This window comes from Hipposideros armiger, unplaced genomic scaffold (assembly GCF_001890085.2).
Source record: "Hipposideros armiger isolate ML-2016 unplaced genomic scaffold, ASM189008v1 scaffold_29, whole genome shotgun sequence".
Classification (NCBI taxonomy): domain Eukaryota; kingdom Metazoa; phylum Chordata; class Mammalia; order Chiroptera; family Hipposideridae; genus Hipposideros; species Hipposideros armiger.
The window spans coordinates 1893820-1915313 of record NW_017731379.1 but is presented as its reverse complement, the minus strand read 5'-3'; the positions used below and the strand labels follow the sequence as shown (position 1 = coordinate 1915313).

The following is a 21494-nucleotide window of genomic DNA, read 5'->3' as shown; positions in this document are numbered from 1 at the left end:
GTTGACAATATTGCATTGTGTATTTGAAAATTGCTAAGAGTAGATCTTAAAAGTTCTCATTATAAGAAAAAGTGAGTGGCTGCTGGCCACTCACGCTGGCTGTCGGCTACACACGGTAGCCCATGGCAACCCACTGCCACAGGGGCTGCAGCCTATGCCGTCGCCGGCGACCCACGGCAGCCCAGCTCCAGGTGAAGCTGCTGTTCAGCATCTTAGCTGTGGAGGGCAGTGTCACTGGCCCTCATATGTGGGATCCGAACCGGGGCCCTCTGGCATCCCAAGCCAGTTCTTAACTAACACGCCACTCGGCCAACCCAATACTATATATTTTTTTAACAAATGTCTTATGTATACAATAGTGTAGAAGTCAGGTACGTGATATGTAAAAATGTACGTACATATGAGGGATTTGCGCTCAAAAATGTTTTATTGACGGCATGAGTGGTCAGGAAAGTTTGTAGGCTACTATGGTAGGCCAAGGGCAAATTGTCCTGGGCAGGTGTCATATTTATTTAACTTTGTACCCCTGATGTCCAGCCTAGGGCCTGGCATAGCGAGGGTGGTCGATAAACGTTCTGAATAAAAATGAATACATGACAGGCAGCCAGTTCGCTCAGTTGGTTAGAGTGCAGTGCTCATAACACCAAGGTTGCCGGTTCAATCCCCGCATGGGCCACTGAGTTGCGCCCTCCACAGCTAGATTGAAACAACTACTTGACTTGGAGCTGATGGGTCCTGGAAAAACACAATTTCCCAATTAAAAACAAAAAACAAAGAACAAATACATGAACAGATGAATGGATGAATAAAAGGACATTAACTTAGATGCCCAGCATCATATAACTAGTAAGTGTCAAGATTCAAATTCAGATCTGCTTAACTCCAAAGTCTGTACTTTTCCAAGAACAGACTGCTGCTCAGCACACCAAACAGATTAGCAAGGGGAACCTGAGAAGTTTTTCCAACTAGTTGGTTGTTTAGAAAACACAGATAAGCCCTGAGCAACAGAGAAAAGCATTACATTAATCAGGAGGTTTTTATCATTCTGTCAGCTTTTCCACAAGGGAGACATTCTTCAGAAACACAGAAAGGCAAAAGAGATACATCACTTTTCCTCCAGTTATATATTTGGTTAACACTAGAGGCTGTGTCTTGTGTGGCCAGGGACACTTTTGTTTCTCTATGTGATACATGAAGGTAACTTCTCAACTCTTTTTCAGCAGCCATATCTCCCCTCTCAAAAAAGAAAAAAAAAATCTCAATTTAGGCAAGAACTTCAACATTCTTTTCCACTAAGGTATCTATCCACAATATCAAGTTAGTCACAAGACAGACTAGAGTTTCACTTCTTATTGCTTTCTCCAAAGAAGAGTAAGGTGGACCAACATTCGAACCTTAAATGTTGAAACTCCAAGGGCATAGGGGTTCAGAGCCTGAACAAGAACCACTGTTAATCATTAAGAACCTTGGTGTGCATGCCATTGTTACTACCAATTGATTTCCACATTTTATTTCATTTAATCTCCATAATAACCCTAGAAATACTATTATTATCCCTATTTTTAAGATGAAGAAAGAGGCTTAAGCACATTAAGGGAGTTGTGCAACATCACACAGCTAGTAAATGATATAGGGGATTTAAATCCAAACCCATCTTGTTCAAAGCCCATCTTTCCACTGTACCAGATTTCTGGATTCCAGAATGATAAGATATGTAGAGTAGTGCCTCCGCTGACACATGGTTGCCAATATGTAACAGAAATGAGTAAACCTTGATTACCTTGGTAAGCCACTGAGATTTTGGGGGTTATTACAGCCTTACCTAAAAAAGTTGGTTGATACAGGTGTCTTTAACTATTTACTGTTTGTAGGGGTGTAAACTTTGGAAAATGCTTTAATAAGTGCAAAATAAGAGTGCTTAGTAAGAGTCTCTATTACTTCGTACCATCCCCAAACAAGTACCTACTTTTATTTAAGGCAAAGCCTCAAAAATGATTGAAACTCTGCAGGGAAGATTGTGAACCTGTTGGGTCATGGCTTTGCATTCAAACAGTTGAATACAAATTGCTGCATAAACATCTAGAAAACTATATTTTCTTAAGGGCAATTAGAGAATTTTAGAGTATACTGTCAGATGGCAAATATAAGTAGAACCCCAAATATTCAAATGCATACTTGCAAACTAAGAATTTATAAGAAACTTTCTGGAATTGTGACTTGATAAACTATTAATATAACAGAAAGGCCTATGTTTTTTTTTATCAAAACCTGGATTTAGTTGAAGCTAGAAAAACACATTTTAAGGTAATAAGCAGTTACTGCATCTCTAAAGGTGGAAGATCTGAATCATCTTTTAGATTGTTTTTCTGTTAGGAAGCCCCTGATAGGGCTCTCTAGTTGCATAAATTTAAAGCAACACCCATTCACTCATCTTGGGAAAAATTATTAAAAAGCTTTTTTCTGAATGCAGTTATACTAGACTGAGAAGCTAAATATATTACTTGGGCATATAAATTATTTCTTTTGGCAAAGATATGCTATGCCACTGCAAATTATGGGGATTATGAATGTATAGATAGAAATATTTATCTTTACATGGATGTAGGTATGTTTTTGTGGGGATATGTGTGTTCTTGTTTAAGCTGTGGCTTACACTGTATCAGAAACCAAGAGATCCATTAGACTACATAAAGGATATTCGGACTTGCTTTTCATCACGTACTAGAGGAAATGGAGCTGGAAAAGGAAAAATGTACTGGACTACGTTTGGCTGGCCAAGATTCAAACTTGACTATATACTGAGAATATCCTACATGTGGTGTTAATTGTGAACAATCCAGCTTTGGAAACTATATCGATGTTGGCCCATTATGACCTGAGGCAGGGGGAGAGGTTATATTTCTGAAAAAAAAGGGAAGGAATTCCTATAAAGGCAAACATTCTCATTCTCACTCGTCTTATATAAAGATAGACCCCAAGACAGGAAATGGAGACTCTGAGCCAAGGGAAAGAATTTTTTCTCCCCTGGATTCTACAGAGTAGAAATTAATTTAGGAGGAATTGCAGCCAAACAAGGAAGGACACCATGGACATGGGTCTACACAGGTTTTCACATCTAGTAGCCCTCTGGGGTCAGCATGGTGGTACCAGGACCAGCATGGTGGTACCAGCGCCAGCCTGAAAACTGGTGGGATCCCAGAACTGTAGAACATAATCTGCAAATTTTGGAAATTTCATTTGCAAATCCCACAGTGAATAGACATTAATATTTACTTAGAACAAAAACCTGTTATGGACTCTTTGCATGCAACATCACTTCTATGCAAGAATGGTTACAGAAACCCATAGTCTTGCACTGAGCATTTTGAGCCAACTAGACTACCAAAAAAAAAAAATTGCAACCAATTGGAACAGCTCCCATTCTAGGCTGGGCAGACCAGCAGGGGAGTTTGTTTCCACCAGCTCTTGATACCTTATCACTAAACTGTAATAATGGGTGATGAAGCATGTGGAAGCAACATTTCACTTGAAAAAGGGTATTACTTATGTTTTCAACTAACAATGTAAGATCTTACCCATGAAAAAAACACCTATGAGAGAGAGAACATGACAAAACTGAATTTTTGAATCAGGTTTAAGCAAAACTTACAAAAGCAGATTATTTTCCTCTAGGTCAGAGATTGGCAAACATTTTCTGTAAAGGGCCAGATAGTAAATATATTAGACTTACGGACCATGTAGTCTATGTTGCAACTACTCAACTCTGCAAACAAGTTTAGAAAAGTAATTCTGAGAGTTTTCAGCTAATCTGGGGTAACTTCTAAAACAATAAAGAGGAAAAAAATAATCACACTCAAAATTTCAAGTAAAAGTCTTTTATTGAAATTACTTCTAACATACTTGGCATCAGTATTAACATGTAATACCACTATTACTACTACTACTACTAGCTAACATTTATATAGGACTCACACTATAAGATTAAATTTTTAGCAAATAAAGCATATCCGCCGTATTTTTAATATAATTCCTTGCAGACCCATTTACTCACTCCAGTTAGGAAATATGCAATATGAAATGGAGTTTCAATTTTTAAGAGAAAGAGCTAAGCAGGAAGAGAGAGAGAGAGAGAGAGAGAGAGAAAGAGAGAGAGAGTAATAATTAGGAAGAGGAAGGCATGATGACAATATACCTCTTTGAAATAGATCATTTAAAGAGCTGTTTTCTGGCAAAATCATATCCTACTGTCGTCAATAATGGAACAATAAAGATGGGAAGAATTAACCAAAAACAAAACAAGAACCAAAGAATGAGGGAGGCCAGTCCTAAAATAAGATTACCAAGAATATATTATTAGATGACTTATTTGAGCTTGAAAACTGGCCATCCTTATGAAATGAAAAACCATCCTTGTACCCATTGTGTCTATCCACTGACAGCAACATGATGACGTTTCCATAGAAACAGCATTCTGCTCATCTAACATCCCACCTTTTTCAAAGAGCAGTCAGTAAATCGTCAATGTTTGTTTTAACAGAGAATTTACTGGTAATAAAGGGAGTTACAGCAGAAATCTGTCCTCAGCATAGTTTACTAGTGAAAATGAGACAAATATAAATGAAATAAAAAGATATATACTATTTCTTCCTTTTTCAAGAATATAACAAAACAAGTGGAACAATGGAATAGAGAATTATGCAAGTGAACTGTTCCTGAAGATAACTTCTGTACACAGTGGAATCAAATATTCCCAATCTTTGTGTCTTTTTACCTAGTAAAAATACAATAAGTGATCCCCAGGGAAGACAGGTATTGGCATTGACACACGAATATTAAAAACAGATTTTCCAGATTAGGGTAGCCATATTTCAGTGCAAATTACTCTAGAACACTCCCACCCCTGTAATGTCTTTAGAGGAATGGTACTGGAGAGTGATTTTGCTGCTTGTGGAGATATTTTTTTCTCAGTCATTTTTTATAAGTTTTGAGTTATATTTTACATACTATACAATTCACTCACTGTAAGTGCACACAATTCAATGATTCTTAATATATTTACAGAATTGTGTAACTATCATCAGAGGTATAGTTTTGAGTGATCAGCAAATCACTGCAAAACTGGGTCTTCTGATTTCAACATTAACAGTGATTACCTCTTTGAATTTCTCTCTTTTCTATTTTTCCCCCCAAGTAATTATTTCCAGGGTACAGTATAGTGCTACCACTAGCATATGCTTATGGTAATGGACTGAAAGCATTTCAAGAGTTTCTTTTTGAGGAAGTCACTTTTCATAAACATCAACAGTGTTGAAAACAAAGCAGCTTCTGAGAATTAAGCTGGTAAAATCCATACTTAATAAATTAGCTAATTGTGGGAGCAATCCATATAGCTGCCTGTGGATGTATAACTGAGGAGCTGAGAAACACTCTAAGCCCCTAATTAAGATGAGGATGTAATCTCAGGAGGCAAAACTACTAGTGGTTGTAATTCAGTCGGCAGAAATCTCAATTACCTAGCACACTGTTGAGAGAAAGTCTGCATGAAGATTAGTCTATAGAAGGAATTGCTAGTCTTTACCCAGCTCTGTCCAGGAACAGAGACACAAAATCCAGAGGGTATGAACTTTCCTGTCATTGAAGAGGTAAACTCTGTGTGGAGCAGGGATCATTTATCAGGTCTCACTGCCATCTGAATGAAATCTCTCTCAAAATGACTCACCTCATTTTGTTTTGCGTTCTCATTTGCTAAGCAACGGCCTGATTTGTTTTCCAGACCTGCCAAAACAGTTATCTTGGCTTGTACAATTTGAGCATACTAGTTATCAGAAATGAATCTGCCCCACCACCCAACAAATGAACAAATGGTTTGATTTATTTGCTTTCTTGTGGACTAAAATATGTTAATCACCTCTGGTACACTGATAATATCAAGATCACACCCTTAACTGTAATAATCACTAAGCCAATGTCATCCTGGGAGACCTTGATAAACAGCCGTCCAGATTTTTCCTGCTACATCCTGACCTCATCACGGACCCCAAAACCCATAATTTGGTTCTATTCAAATACAATAAAAGAGGCCAATAGAGAAACAAGAATGTCCTATTCATTCATGTTAAAGTCTATCTTGTGGTCTTCTTAACTGAACAAAATAAAAAATGATTGCATTAAATCAAACAGACAAGAACAAATCAAAGCAAATTCACGGTTTTCTTATTTTTCTGGAATTAAAATGTCTTGAAATTAATCGCATCTACGTTTAAATTACTTCAGTTATCATTGACTTAATACATATCAACAGAAGATGAACATGAATAATTCTAAATTGATGAATAAAAGAACAGAAAGAAAATGTGCTTGGTAAATATTGAATGAAAATAATCAATACATGAGATGCCTGCAATTAAAGAAAAAAAAAATTTCCTCATCTCTTCTGCTACTAACCAAATAGGACAGTGCTAGAAACTGAATAAATTTGTTAATAAATAGTGTCCTTTTTGGTCAGCTTCTCCTTTTAAAAATTATCAGGTTGTTGTCTTTTTAATTAAAGTCTTGGTTTCAAAAAATATTGAAGGATGGTCAAAGGAGAAACAATCTGTCCTTCCTTCTAAAGTTTTAGGAGGTTCTTTTCCCTTTTGGGATCTACAGACTCCTTTAAGAATCTGATTAAAATTTCAGACCCTCTTTGCAGAAAAAAGTACATGCACATACACACATAATTTTGGAAACCATCACAGACAGTTCAAGGACTACCAAACATTTGTAAAATACATCCAATCAATTTTTAGAGCTAAGAAATAATGCCCATCTCCTAAACGATCTATTTTTTCAATCTCAAAGGCACTTTGGATTTAGAATACACTTGTGTTCCTGTCTTTACTGTGACTTCTGGGATGACCAGAGTCAAATTTGCATTCCATCTCTAGGAACTCACCAGGCTATTACTTGCAGGCATTTTGTGTACTAACCTTATCCATGATTTCATCTTAACCCTCCCTCCTTATTTTCCCATTCTCCCTGATTTCATCCAATTTTAATAATGTTTATATGGTATCTCTGCAAACTGCCTCACATCCCTGGGGAGAGGGATTGTTACAAACGTATAATATGAAGCAAATCATCCTTAAAGTCAGGGTGCAGATCTATTTTAGCCTAGTTATGACTGCAGGGTTTTTTAAAAATTTTGAATTCATTACTAATATCTTAAAATCCCAACATTTCACATAAAAATTCAGATTTTAAATATCTCTGGGGAAAAAGTGTAAAAAGTTCTTATCTCCCTGGAACAGCATGGAAGTAGGATCAGTCCTGAGCAGCAACTGTAGTCCCCAGTGGTCACAATTCTCACATATCCATTTTGCTCATTACTCGACCCGGTAATGAGTTCAAAAAAAGGAACGAACTTCAGGATTCTATAAACACAAACACACACACTTTTTCTCGTTTTTTGAACGGGGTTGGAGAAATAACAGGCACAATTCATTCTGTAAACCTTCAGTGGATCTCTCCTTTGTGCTAGGCCTATCAGGCGATTAAAGAGGAGCAGAGGTCGAGTCCTGGTTGGCAGGTACCACCAGTGACTATCAGGGCACGAATCACCGCCACTAGGAGTGTTGAATGGAGCTATACAAAGTTAAGTTTTAAACCAAAGACGGAACGGTACTGAGCGTAGAATATTTACTAAGGAATCGAAGTTGGTTCCCTAACTTAGACACTTGTCTAAGCAAGTCACGGCTTGTTCGAAAAAAAGGCAGGAAGACAAAATCGCGCCTAGATTCTTTGACTAGGCGCACTTTCCGAGTGCCCCGTTTCCAGAGCAACTGCCTGGTCCCTCCCCCTTTGACTCCGCCCCCGGGAGTCTTTTCCCGCCAAAGGCCGTTGGCACCGCAGAGCATGGTGGGACAGGCTCTAGGCTAGGTTTCACCAAATCCTTTCAAGGCACCGAGTTACTTTCAGAGGCTCGTTCTTGAGGAAATTGACTACCTCTTAAGACTCGACAGGCATTAATAACCCCTGCAACGAGGGCTCTGTATCTTTTTATGAAACGGCTCATCACTCCATTAGCAAACGGCTCCACAAATCGGCAACGCGGGGAACTTTTTTTCCCCTTTGCGCGGAGGGTGACGTCGCGCGTGCGTAAACGTATTTTCGCAATACCCGTTACGCTCGTGCGCATGCGTGCTGAGATCAAATAGCTGCTTCCTCCCGCTTCTCTTCCTCCCTCCCCCCATATCCGTGCGCCGAGCTGATAAAGGCGCCATTTTGGAGGGGCCGCGGGAGACGTGGTGTCGCTGCGGGTTCGCTCTGCCGTGCGCTAGGCTTGGTGGGAAGGCCTGTTCTCGAGTCCGCGCTTTTCGTCGCCGCCATGTCGGGAGGTGGTGTGATTCGTGGCCCAGCAGGGAACAACGACTGCCGCATCTACGTGGGTAACTTACCTCCAGATATCCGAACCAAGGACATTGAGGACGTGTTCTACAAGTACGGTGCTATCCGCGACATCGATCTCAAGAATCGCCGCGGAGGGCCGCCCTTCGCCTTCGTTGAGTTCGAGGACCCGCGGTGAGGCGGACTGGGCCAGGCGGCCTTGTGGAAATAGGTCGGAGTAGGTGGGGAAAGCTCCAGGGCCGGAGTGGGTGGGGAAAGCTCCAAGGCCTCAATGTAGAGCACGGGGAGGTGGGTTTTTAGGTTGGGGGCAAGACGATACCGCCCAGGCAGGAGTCGAGTAAGTAACCGAGTTGGTGTGGCTTTTCTGGTGGCTGGGCCCCATGGACCTTCTCAGACCCCCTCAGTCTCGTAGCGGGAAACTGAGGCGTTGAGGGCCGGTGTAGTTAGTGGTCGGGAGCCTGGCGTGCTTGTGGGTGGGGGAGGGGCCTTTCCTATTATGCGGCGCATGTGGGCTCTTCCACGCCGGGTGCGCATGTGCGGGGGGTGCTAGTTCCCGGCTGAGTTAGCCGCCTTTCCAGGGCTTTTCCCTTACCCCCTTTTTGCTTTCTGTGGTCACACAGAGACGCGGAAGACGCGGTGTATGGTCGCGACGGCTATGATTACGATGGATACCGTCTGCGGGTGGAGTTTCCTCGAAGCGGCCGCGGTACAGGCCGAGGCGGCGGCGGGGGTGGAGGCGGCGGGGCTCCCCGAGGCCGCTATGGCCCCCCATCCAGGCGATCCGAAAACAGAGTGGTTGTCTCTGGTGAGTTTACCGTTAATGTGGGTTGATGAGAAGGGACAGAAACTACTTAACATTTTCCTTGCGTGACCAGTTTGACAAATGGAAGTTTTTATGTTAAGTCTTAAATTACTCTAGTTTCTTGTGTGAATTTAGGAAACAAGGGTTACAGCAATGGAGATTTATCAAATCAGGTTGCGGTACTTAGAATGTGAAGATCCTTACTTTACAAATAATTTTGGAGTCCGGATTCCAAAATCTTAGCTATTTGCCTAGGATCTTAAGTATAATCATTATTAATTTTAAAGTAGCCTTTGTTTTAATGTAATTTAAATTTAATGAGAAATTTAGGATAATTGGTATTGGAAAAAAAAACACTTTTTCAGGACTGCCTCCAAGTGGAAGCTGGCAGGATTTGAAGGATCACATGCGTGAAGCAGGTGATGTATGTTATGCTGATGTTTACCGAGATGGCACTGGTGTCGTGGAGTTTGTACGGAAAGAAGATATGACCTATGCAGTTCGAAAACTGGATAACACTAAGTTTAGATCTCATGAGGTAGGTTATACACTTATTTTTTTCTTTGGCCAGAATTGGATACAATGGTCTTAACAGTGGATGGAATTTGAAGGTAAGATTTCAGGCAAGGGTGCCCAAGTAAATGCCAGATTTCTGGTTTTAGCTGCATTGTATTCATTCAGCATGCCTGAAGAGAGATAAAAGCTTAGATTTTTCAATCGAAAGTTCTGTCTATTCAATAGGGAGAAACTGCCTACATCCGGGTTAAAGTTGATGGGCCCAGAAGTCCAAGTTATGGAAGATCTCGCTCTCGAAGCCGTAGTCGTAGCAGAAGCCGTAGCAGAAGCAACAGCAGGAGTCGCAGTTACTCCCCAAGGAGAAGCAGAGGATCACCACGCTATTCTCCCCGTCATAGCAGATCTCGCTCTCGCACATAAGATGATTGGTGACACTTTTTGTAGAACCCATGTTGTATACAGTTTTCCTTTACTCAGTACAATCTTTTCATTTTTTAATTCAAACTGTTTTGTTCAGAATGGGTTAAAGTGTTGAATCACATTCTTGTGTAATATCCCTTTGCTCCTAACATCTACATTCCCCTCATGTCTGGTAAATTGTATTTTAAGTGATGTCATAGACAGGATTGTTTAAATTTAGTTAACTCTCCATGCTCTTCAGACTGTGATATTGTGTAAATGTCTATTCTGCTCTGGTTTGTGTGAACTGGGATATTGGGGGTGTTTGTGGTTCTTACCTGGGGAAGTTCTTATGTTTATCTTGCTTTTCATGTGTCTTTCTGTAGACATATCTGAAGAGATGGATTAAGAATGCTTTGGATTAAGGATTGTGGAGCACATTTCAATCATTTTAGGATTGTCAAAAGGAGGATTGAGGAGGATCAGATCAATAATGGAGGCAATGGTATGACTCCAAGTGCTATTGTCACAGATGAAATTGGCAGTATTGACCTTATACTAAAAGGCAAGGGTTAAAAATGATTATATGCATTTACCTTAAAACACTTGCAAACATCTTATGCAGTTATATTTAACTACAATTGCTTTGCCTATTAAACCTTGGCAATTGTGGCAAAATTACATTGCCCATTTTGTAACTATTTTGCTCCCTTCCCCCCTTTTTTTGTTTTAATAGGGACTAATGTGGGAAGAACTGGCAAATTTGTCACAGTGCTTAGTTACAACTGTTAATGTGTGACCTGCTGTTGGTGTACATGTGGGTACAGGGTGTCTTTTAATTCCAACCAGATAGAGTATAATATCAATACTGCTAAATCTGCATGTCCTCTGTGTGACTGATATAGCGTTGCTATTTCATTTTTTAAAGACAAAATGAAAGCAAATTACAGAATTCCAATATATTGGTGTAGATAATCTAGTTGGGAATACTTTTTAAGTCTCACCTTCCCCTTTAAACTAATACTCATAATTGACTCATGTTTAAAACACTTTAATTTACAAATTAAACTGCAGAATGGGAGCATTAGATTTAGTTTAGACTTAGGTGGGTAGCAATACCAGTAAACTTTTCAACTACATAACTTTTTGCAACCACAAAACCTGTAATACGCTGTACAGTAACAAGTGTTGGCATTATCAGTTGAACTGTAAATATGAAATGCTTCTTCCAATTAGTCTCTATGATGATTAAGTTTCTAAAATTTATCTGAACACCATTCAGAAACTTGTTTTGGGGAATTTGATAGTTATTGATGTACATCTATTAAACTGATGACAGACATAACTCATCATTCCCCAGAAACCTTTTTTGATTACAGTATCTAACATTTTGCCTCCTCTTTTTTGGTTTTGCTGGTTATAAAGGTTTGGATTGGAGAGGGCTCACTGGATCCCAATCCTTGGAGCTGGATCATTGGATTCAAATCATAATGTGGATAGGATAGGGAGGATGAATTACAAGGATTCATGGAGCGGGATCAGATTACCAGGAACATAGGAGTGGATTCCTGCCCCAACCAAACCGCATTCGTGTGGATTTTTTTTTTTTTATTCAACTTAATTGGCTATTCCAAAGATTTTTTTTTTTCCTATTTTTGACGATTGGAGCCCTTAAGATGCACGATGGAATTGTATTTTGCATTTTTTGGTAAAAGGAGCAAAGCGAGGACCTGGAGATATACGCTGGAGCAATCTCCTTGGAAGGATTCAGCACGAGTAGATGGTAAACATTTAAAGGGGAAAGGGGGGGTTTGTTTAAAATAGTAAATCAGTAAGTCATTTCTAAATTTAAAGAAAACAAAATTGGAGTTGAAGAATAAGTAGGTTTCCAATTGGCTGTTGCCATTTTTCTTTGAAAATAAACATTTTTTTAAAAACTATGCATGGTTGTCCTTTTTCCTCTTAAGAATTTAACTGGGTGACTATCAGGTATACTTTACATTGATAAGATTCTGATTCTTGCGTTCATGTGTTAGTAAATTCAAGGTTCTTGAAAGGTAATCTCTAATGGTATTTACTAACCAGCTGTTAATTGTACAAGTATTCATGGGAAGATAAGAAAAGATGAGAAAAGCAATTATATGTAATATGGCAAATGAGAGGTGATCTGAAAGATAAGCTTCCCATACTTTGATAAAAAATGATTAAAAGTTTATAGATGCTGCTTATTTTTGGTGGTCATCTGGACAACAGGCTTTTATGCAAAATTGAGTGATGACTATTAAATGTTAACTTGGAGTTAGTCTCTGAGATTCTCAATGGAACTCATCTAAAAAAATTGGTAGGTATTAAATGTTTAAATTGACATTAGAACTCAACACATTATGTTTTCGTTTTTGGAGTGTGAATAGCACACTAAGATTACTTATTTGAGCGGATCATTGCTAATAAAGAGCTGGGCATTCCTTAGAATTTGCCTTGTTAACCCTTCTCAACAATAAGGCTATTTATTCTGTGTCTAAAACACACTAAAGCAGTGATTATATAATAGCTTGTGGTTTACTAGTTTTTGTATATTTTTATTTGACAGCCCCATGGTTTTAAATTTTAGTATGCTTGAATTGGAGGAAATTTTTACCTAAAATCCCTAATCATCGGATTTCTTGATAGCTAGTCACAACTATCAAATCACTTTTTTGCACCCAAGAGAAACAACTAAATCTTAACGTTTCCCCTGGGTGCTGATCATCTTTTGGAAGCTGAATTTAAGATAGCTATTAGGGTGACATAATTTCAAACCTAGGAAAAACTAAAAATCTTGGTAGCGGAGGGAATGGGCCCCAGTATTTGCGTAAGGTCACCCAATGAATATATTTAAAAACTGAGGAGGAGGGATATTCAAAACTAGGATTCCACTTCTAAGTATTCAAAGTAATTGGTATAGATTCATTAAGGAAGTTTTTATGTAAATTCAAAATATGTACAAGAAGCAGGTTTACTAGTTAAAACTGAATTAAGTTCTGTTTCCCATTCAATACTAACTAGGTCTGATCCTGCTTAGCTTCCAAGATCAGATGAGGTCGGTTGCTTTTAGGATGGGATGGTATGACTGTGGACAAGTTCTGTTTCATGTGTAGAATGTTTTTCAAATGACTAATTTTGGAAAGTTAAATGTGAGGTTGATTTCAGCAAGCTTGGGTTTATTTGTGTTTATTGAACATTTTGGAAACAGAACCAAAATGATAATTGCCTTCCCTGAAGGTTGAGTACCTTTAAGCTAATTTGAAAGACGTGCTCTAAGTTTTAATACCTCAGATTGAAATGAGATTGAAAACATTCTTTGGTATATCGGCTGTTTGAAGATTAGAGAGGACTTAATGCGTGTTTGTGAAAGGTAGAGGGGCACAGGTTTTGCAGTTAAAATCAAGACGGCTAAAAGTTGGGGAGATGCAAGTCTATTGGCTCTTTTTTTCAGTCGTAGATGGAGCTTAAACTTCTACCTGTATTGGCAACACTTAGAAGTCACCCTTTTGGAACTAAAAAGGCTGGGTTGAATTTTTTCCTTGTTCTCCCAATTTGTGTAGGGAGCCTGTAGTTTACTTTTTAACCAAGGGAAAACTTTTAAGTCCAAGAAGCACTTATTTTCATAACATCAGATTGAGTAACCCATCTTGCTGTTCAGCCCACATTCTGGAAACAAAAGGTAAGAAACCCATTTTCTGATTCCTAATTGTTTGGGATCTGAGTTTTATTTTAAAAATGTTTAGTGATTTTCTTAAAATACTGTTTGGAATATGAACATATTTTCCTTGTTTAAAATGTTTTTTCCTAAATGTTATATATACTTTAATAATAAATTTCAAGTGCATATAGCCACTCAACTGTTTAAGTTTAATATGATTCTGGAATATCAGTTTTCTTAGTTTTGTCTTTGAAACATCTTGCTCAGTAGAACTGGTGTTTTGTCAAGTTTCTGTGAAGATAAATTTATGTGCCTTTTTGCTTTGTATATGAAGTTGTAATGAAATTATATGTATTTACCAGAAATAGTATAAAAAGAAAAACTTGAGGTTCTGTTGTAACATAACCATCCTTTGGTTTAACTTGATTCTATTATGGCATGAAGAATGCAAAGAAAACTTGGTTCACAATCTCTTATCCAAAAAACTCAGAAAACAAAGGTTTTGTTGAATTAATTGAATGTAAAACCTGACCAGAATTGATGCTTTCATTTTGCAACATAACTGACTAAACTGTCTTCCCGCAGAAATATTGATGTGTTCCATTACACAGTTGCCACAGGCATTGCTGAGTGTTGTATTTTATATAGGGCCTATATACCTTTTTAAAGTGCACACAGCTCTGAATTTCAGATACATCTGCCCCCAAGAGTTTCGAATAAGGGATTGTAGAACTGTAATAAAATACGCAGGGCTCAAGCTTCTGTGTAATTTTGGATGTGTGAGTGAAAACAAACCTGTTAATGTGGATCCTTTTAATTGAAATAGAGAAGTTCCCCATCTTTTTAAGCTGAAGCAGCCGCAAGAAAAAATAGTATGACTCACATTTCTTTATATTTTGTTGCTATAGTGGACTGAAAACATTCATGCTCCACTGAAGGAAATACTTTGCCATCCTAGTGTGTACAGTGGAACACTTATTTTAGGGTAATTTTTTCAGTACTTCAAAGGAACATTGGTCATTCTGATCTTATAAAGCTGAGATTGGTATGAAGTAAAAAGATAAGAAAACGTTCATTTTGGTCTAGAGAACATAGTAATCCTGGCAAAAACTTGCTTTAAATATAGATCCAAGAAATTACAGTATACAGAGGGTGCCAAAAAAGTATACACGTTTTTTTGTATGCACATTTTAAGAAAGTAAAAAACGATTAAAATTGTAAAAATATATACAAATAAGTCGTGTGCATACATTTTTTTGGCACCCTCTGTACTTAATACTTATTCCTGTGATAAATTTAGGGGTGCGTCTTCCTAACTTTGAAAGCTATACTTTCAACCCTGAAGGCTGTGATTTTGTAGGGATCGAGGGATATTTTCCTATTACAAAAATCACTTGGTGCTTCTGTAGTACTCAGAAAATAAATTAATCTTTGTCATATAGAAGTTAAGGCAGAAATAGCCTCATAAGCATTTACTAGATTCTCGGAGAGAAGTCACTTGTGCCTTTGCATAGGTGGTTACCATTTAGGTAGGTATGCAAAACAGATGAAACAACATTTTTAAAAGAGTTGAGCAGATACTGAGTGTTTTGTCTTCATAAGTACAAAGGAATTAACCTTCAACCACCAGGTTAAAAAGTGTCTTGACTCCTGTCACTACAACTAGCAACTATTGATAGAACATCAATATGGTGATAGTGGAAATTGAGAGCCTCCCTAGTTGCTATATTCATCTTCCCCAAAAATACTTGGAACAAGATGTAAAATTTGTAGGGATGCCAAATGTCTAAGATGTTTTTAAAAAAAAGTATTCCACACCCCAATTTGAGTAAATACTAGTGAAAGTCAGCCACTAGAGGGAGCTATGCTGCAAAATCAACCAGGAAATTATCCCTACTGTAAAGGCTCTATATAGCAAGTTGGAAACCAACTATCTAAATCTTGTATACCAGTTCCAAAGTTAGTTTTTTGGTTTGGTTGGTTGGTTGGATTTTTTTGTTTTCTTCCTGTAACTTGACCTTAGTCTTGCATCTGCTGGGCAAAAAAGCCTTTCCATTTTCAGCTTCTGGATCCATTTATTTAGGTTTTGAATACAACCTAACTTCATGCATACTGAACTGCTTGCTATAAATCAGCAAGATACGTCTAGATCTTAGAAAATGCTGAAGACATGAATCTGTTTGTCTTCTGCCTACCTGGTTCATCTCCAGGTATGGAATAAGACCAGGTGTGTAAGAATAGGGTATAGGGAGTAGATGTGCTGCAAAAAAAGTTGGCATAACTGGTCATATACTACCCCCAAAAAATAGGCTTTCAGCAATCTTTGCCATTTTTATTCTGTGAAACAGTTTGTGGGGTGATCAATCTTATTTCTTAACATTACTAAGACTTAATTGTTAATGTGTCTTAACCTGCTTGTTTGTCAGATTGGCTGTTTACTATTTTCTAGGCCTTAAGTAGGCACAGAGCATTTTGTGATCAAAAAGTGCACAGTTCTCAACTTGTCTACTTAATGCCATTTGATTTTAAGAAAGCCTGAAAACTAATGGGGATTAGCACTGCAGCATTTGTCATTCATGTCTCCCTACCCCAACTTTACATTGCAAAAATGTAGAAGACACAAATTTCAACTTGCCTCCTGCTTAAATTGTCAATAAGAGCACTATTAAAGTTTTTTAAGGCCAATTTAGTCAAGAAAATGAGTGTGGGTGCATTTGCTTAAACCGTTAATGGTAAAAATTTGCCTGCTCTGAAGAATAAGACACTAAAAAGAGGACAAATAAGGCGGTTTTCCCCGCGAGAAATAGTCACGTTTACACAGATTACCCTGCCTGCTAAACATTTTATGTAGCAAGTGAGACTGCAGTAGGTGGTTGCTGACTAGCAGCTTTGCTGATGCAGATTGAATTTAGAGTACTGAGTGCACTAGATTGATTATGCCTGTCCTTAATCCTAAAAGTATTAACTCGGATGTCTCCTTAGTTCAACTTGGTGGAGAAGCACCCTAAATCCGAAGTTGTACAAAAGCAAGTTCACAATTCCCGTTGTAAAAGAAAAAGGCTATACTTGGAGATGGTTCAAGTGCCAGAATGCATGGCTGGATAGTACCCTGTGTTGCTGGGTATTAGAGGAGCATTTTATGTATAAGTTGGGGATAAGCTTTCAGTTTGCAGCAGTTATTAAGATTTACTACTTAGGAATGGACTGCCACATCAGTCAAAAGATAACCTACAGCCCTAAAAATAGGATTTGAAAGTCCTGTGCTCAATCTCTTCTACCTTTAAAATGGCATAACTAGAAATTTGAGTTGCAGCATCTATATAGTTAATGAATGCCAAACTGATAGAAGTCCATTGATGTCCTCACCCCAATTTGAACTCCACCAGCCACTGTTGCTAGAGTGATTTTTCTAAAGTGAAAAATATGTCACCACTAAAATTATTTGAAACACTGTCTGGAGGATACACTCATAAAGGCAGATGCGGCCCGTGGTAACCTAGCCCGCAGCCTGCCTTTCTAGTCTCATCTCCAGCCTTCCCCGATGGCACTTTCCAGCATTTCTTGCATTTGGTCCTGTTGTTTTCCTCCTGCAGTGTCTTGCATCTCTTCACTTAGAAAAGTGTAAATTACTTTGTTAGTACCTCCAAAATCACCTCAAAACTCTTGACACCCATCAAACAGAATCTCTCCCTTGTGTGGGCACAGACTCTGTACCTCTAGCATGTGTCACCTAGCTTGTTCACTCTATGAACCTGCCTCAACTTCCATGAATTTTTATTTTCTAAGGAACCAAGACAGTGTCTAGCATATGACAAATACTTAGTTGAATAAGTACTATTGGTCCTTCCTCAGTGTTCCCACATAGAATTAATACTACTGTATCTTAAAACTTATGCCATATTGCCTTGATATCAGTGAGTTGTTCATGTATCTTTTCTACAGGTGATAACCTTTTTTCCTTCCCCTTTCCTCCCAGGTATATAGCACAATGCTATTGCACTGAGTAGACACTCATAAGATGAATTATTCAATTGCTTTGGAGGAGAAACCTAGAAAATTGAATTATTTATTTCCCTTTCTGAATATCTTAAATAAGCAGTAAATATAGGTCGCAGGTTTTTCTAAGTTGGGAAGAAATACCTACTCAATTGATAATGTGTAGTAGAAGCTAAATATTTGTATGTAACATTAAAACATTTTCCATTTTGTTACCTGGAGTGTTTCTAATTATTTTTGGAGACATTTTAAATTTTTTTATTGTTAAAAAATAAACCAAGAGTGACATACACATCTTAAGAGACTAGAAATGTAAAATGTTGGTTAGCAGTACAGGAAGCACACCGCAACAAAGAAAACTAAAAGGTTCCTTTGACCTCTAAAACTAGGTTGTAAATTTGCAGTGAGGTGATAGTCAAGTTCTATGACTTAATATAACCAGTCCTTAGCCACAATGCCATTGAATCTATGGCAAGCTAGACTAGAGTTTGTTTTCTTGTCAAACTTCTTTAAAATCCTGTTTGGCTTTGTTCCCCATCTTCATTTGCTATATACCAGCATCCTTGTCTGTGCACCCAAGTTTATTAAAATGCTCTAGCTGATCTCACACCATTCTCCATCCTGGCCATCAAGTCTGATCTTCCTAAAAGATACCACTCCCCTAATATCAATCAATAGTAGATTATAGTCAGCCTTTCCCATTTATCAATCACCTCTTCTGTTCTGGTTGATCTGATAAATACTTTTCATTGGCCATGCTTGTTTTTGCTGCTGTGTATTTACAGTCTTCAGATGTGGCACAGCCCCTGCAGCTTTAAGTCCTGATCATCCTCAAGTTAAATATCCCTGAAACCATGAAAAGCAAGCTGCTTAACCTACATCATAGCTCTTGGTGATACATTTAGCCTTATAATTTATTACTGTAGAAGGTTTTGTATTTTCCTACTCTATGGGATTTTTGTAATATGTGTATTATCCAGTGAGCCAAATATAATGGTGACAGTTTAATAAGTGTCAATTGAAAGAAAAAGCAGTGCTCCTTAGAAGCAAAGCACTATAATGAAATAAATGTGAAGCGCTATATAGAAGCCTGTTTCACAAACTTGGTTAACTGGATGGATTGGCGAAAGTAATTTTAATCCTAACATTGCATTAAATTTCTCAGATGTGAAGCTAGGAAATACAAGTTTATTTAAACACTAGCTTAAGCCAAGTATAGTTGGAAAAGTAAACGCTGTTCCAAAAATCAAAAGTAAAGTTGTTTTGTTGCAAGCTGTGTACTCTTCTTTCAGTACAAAGCATCAAGAATTCATGCTAAAGAGGAGAGCAATTCACTGTCTTGCGGCTTCCTCCTGGATTTCTTTTTTCCATTATTCTTAAGTTTGATTATTACAGAAAGAGCCTTAAATTACCTCTTGAATTTTGTGGTCCTGTCTCAATGAGGATTCCTGCAGATTTCTCAGTGGGATTAAATTATTTTGGCTCTTTTTTATTAGTTATTCCATAAAATTATATATATTTGATATACAGTAAAGAAACCTGATGGTATATTATTTCCTTGGTTTAGGAGAGTCAACATTACTGCAGGGCCCTGACCCTGGCCTTTCGGCTGGTAGAGGATAAACTAGCTTAAGCAGTTTTCTCAAAGCCAAGAGATGGCAAATATTTAACACAACACCCAAATCCTACAAGGTGCCCCATGTTTTTTGCCATTAAAAATTCTACCCCTTCACAATCAGCTAGACTTAAGCATTCTTGGACTAATTGCATGGTATTTCTGCTTTGCTTTCTTCATGTTTGTCTAGTGTGACATCATGCATGCATGTTGCCTCTAAGCTGTTGTCTAGTTTCATGTATATATGTGTTCTTTTCCCCCCAGCTACATGGTAAACTCAGCAAGACTGTGTTAATAACTTTTTGACTTTAAAGATGCCTAGTATGCTAGTACACACACCTTAAATGTTTATGAATAAGTAAAGGCAAATGTACCCCATTGCTTAGATCTGGTAAGTAGTGTGGTTCTCCAATCAGATTGGGCTTATTCCTAAAGTAGTGACTGCTACCTCTTTTTAATGGAAAACTTTGACGGGAAAAATGCAAGGACATAGGACAACTACCTTATTCTTACAGAAAGGAGCAAGCTAATTGTTTCACAAAGTACTTTGATTCATTTTAATCCTCAAGTAGTTTAGCTGCATTTTGCAGTTTGAGGAAATAGCCTCAGAGATATTAAAGTGACTGGCCCAGAACTTGAATCCATGTCTCCTGCTGACAAGTTCCTGTTTATTTTACTACTACATTGCTTTTTTAAAGCCTGAGTGCCATTTTCAGTGGGGAGGTTGTTAGCGGGAGGAAGTCTTTGAACATTGCCTGTAATATCCATCTGATGCCACTAGGGTGTCCCATGGTGCTGTCTTTGATTCATTCTTACCCGGGTTGCTAGGGACTGTTTGTAAGCAAAAGATAAGCTAAGTAGCAGTGGCCGTGGCCCAGAGCCCAGCAACACGAAAGTGGGGTGCTTAGCTACCTGACTTTCCAGGGTGCAGTGCACAGCCAGCATCAGGGAAGCCCTTGCCCTCTTTTGATCCCTGCTTATCAGGCTGTCCCCACAGAAGGACAGCAGGACAAGCGGCAGCCAGGGCCTGGCTAACCACTCTTCTCGAGGCAGCAGCCCCACAAAGAACAGTAGCATCGAAAAGCCCCTGTGAATGGATAAATATCTACAAACGCCTGCATTTGTTTTGGTAACAGCATACACTTATGCAAATTGGTATTAGTAAAATAGATCTACAACACAAAACCGGGTTTTAACTATTTTATCACTCTAGGTAGATGAGTTTCAAAAGCCAATGTGTAGTGACTTCCCACTTTCAATAAAAATCTACATTACACTTAGCCCTAAGTATACAGCCTCTTAGGCATCAGTTTTGATATTCAGCAACCCTAAATGACAATCCTTGGTGTTAGCTAACACTTATGTGAGAATCAATAAAGTGAAGACAGATGTAGTATTAAAGAGAGCCCCTTTAAAAGGATGCTTCCTTTCCAGGGTTTTTTAAGCACTTTGTGCAAATGTCTTAACTGGTCTATATTTCTCTTCAAGTTTTGATTACTGGAAGAGATCCTTAAAAGGAGTTCTGGGCCGGCCAAGTGGTGCGTTGGTTAAGAACTGGCTTGGGACGCCAGAGGGCCCCGGTTCGGATCCCACATATGAGGGCCAGTGACACTTCCCCAGCGCTGCTCCCATCCCCCAATTCCCCAATAAAAATCTTAAAAAAAAAAAAAAAAGTAGTTCTAGTGACTGGTAAAGTTCCTGGCATTTAATAGGTGCTCAATGAATACTTGTTTACTTAAATAGCAAAGCCTCCATAATAGTTACAGAATTGTTCTATGCCTGAGGCATTTTTCTAAGGAGAGGGCCCACATTAGAGAGGTCTTTGTTTTGTCTTCAAGCTGATTAGAATCCATTATGAACTGGGAAGTTGGCGGGGAGGAGGGTCCTGGCTGGTCTTTCAAAATCTTCTGTCTTTCTAGGTTGTAATTAACACAGCCTGAATTTGGTGCTTTATATGAACTGCTGATACTCTTTATTTTTTTTAAAGATTTTATTGGGGAGTTAGGGGAGGGGAACAGTGCTGGGGAATTGGGGGAAGGGGAACAGACAAGTTGCTGTCCTTTTGTTCTTCAGTCTAGTTGTGGAGGACGTCGCTTCAC

The 21494-nt window shown here is 38.5% G+C and overlaps 1 protein-coding gene across 2 annotated transcripts; it reads left to right on the top strand.

The window, feature by feature from the left end:
- The first annotated feature begins 7818 nt into the window (after window positions 1-7818).
- On the top strand, window positions 7819-12042 carry SRSF1 (serine and arginine rich splicing factor 1). 2 transcript variants are annotated; one of them, XR_002123277.1, is made up of 5 exons: window positions 7819-8559; window positions 9006-9190; window positions 9553-9725; window positions 9929-10607; window positions 11528-12042. XR_002123277.1 is itself a non-coding variant. In XM_019636739.1 (4 exons), the coding sequence occupies exons 1-4, from the start codon at window positions 8366-8368 to the stop codon at window positions 10121-10123; spliced, it is 747 nt and encodes a 248-aa protein (XP_019492284.1). In that variant the 5' UTR covers window positions 7819-8365; the 3' UTR covers window positions 10124-12042. The 2 variants fall into 2 exon arrangements, 1 of the variants encoding a protein (XP_019492284.1); XM_019636739.1 differs by having other exon boundaries at window positions 9929-12042.
- The last annotated feature ends 9452 nt before the right edge of the window (window positions 12043-21494 follow it).

What these genes read in the sequence shown, in the direction of transcription:
- SRSF1 (XM_019636739.1), top strand. Translation starts at nt 8,366, where the DNA reads ATGTCGGGAGGTGGTGTGATTCGTGGCCCAGCAGGGAACAACGACTGC. An exon ending in GTTGAGTTCGAGGACCCGCG is followed by an intron (nt 8,560 to 9,005) that starts GTGAGGCGGACT and finishes GTGGTCACACAG; the next exon opens with AGACGCGGAAGACGCGGTGT. An exon ending in AAACAGAGTGGTTGTCTCTG is followed by an intron (nt 9,191 to 9,552) that starts GTGAGTTTACCG and finishes ACACTTTTTCAG; the next exon opens with GACTGCCTCCAAGTGGAAGC.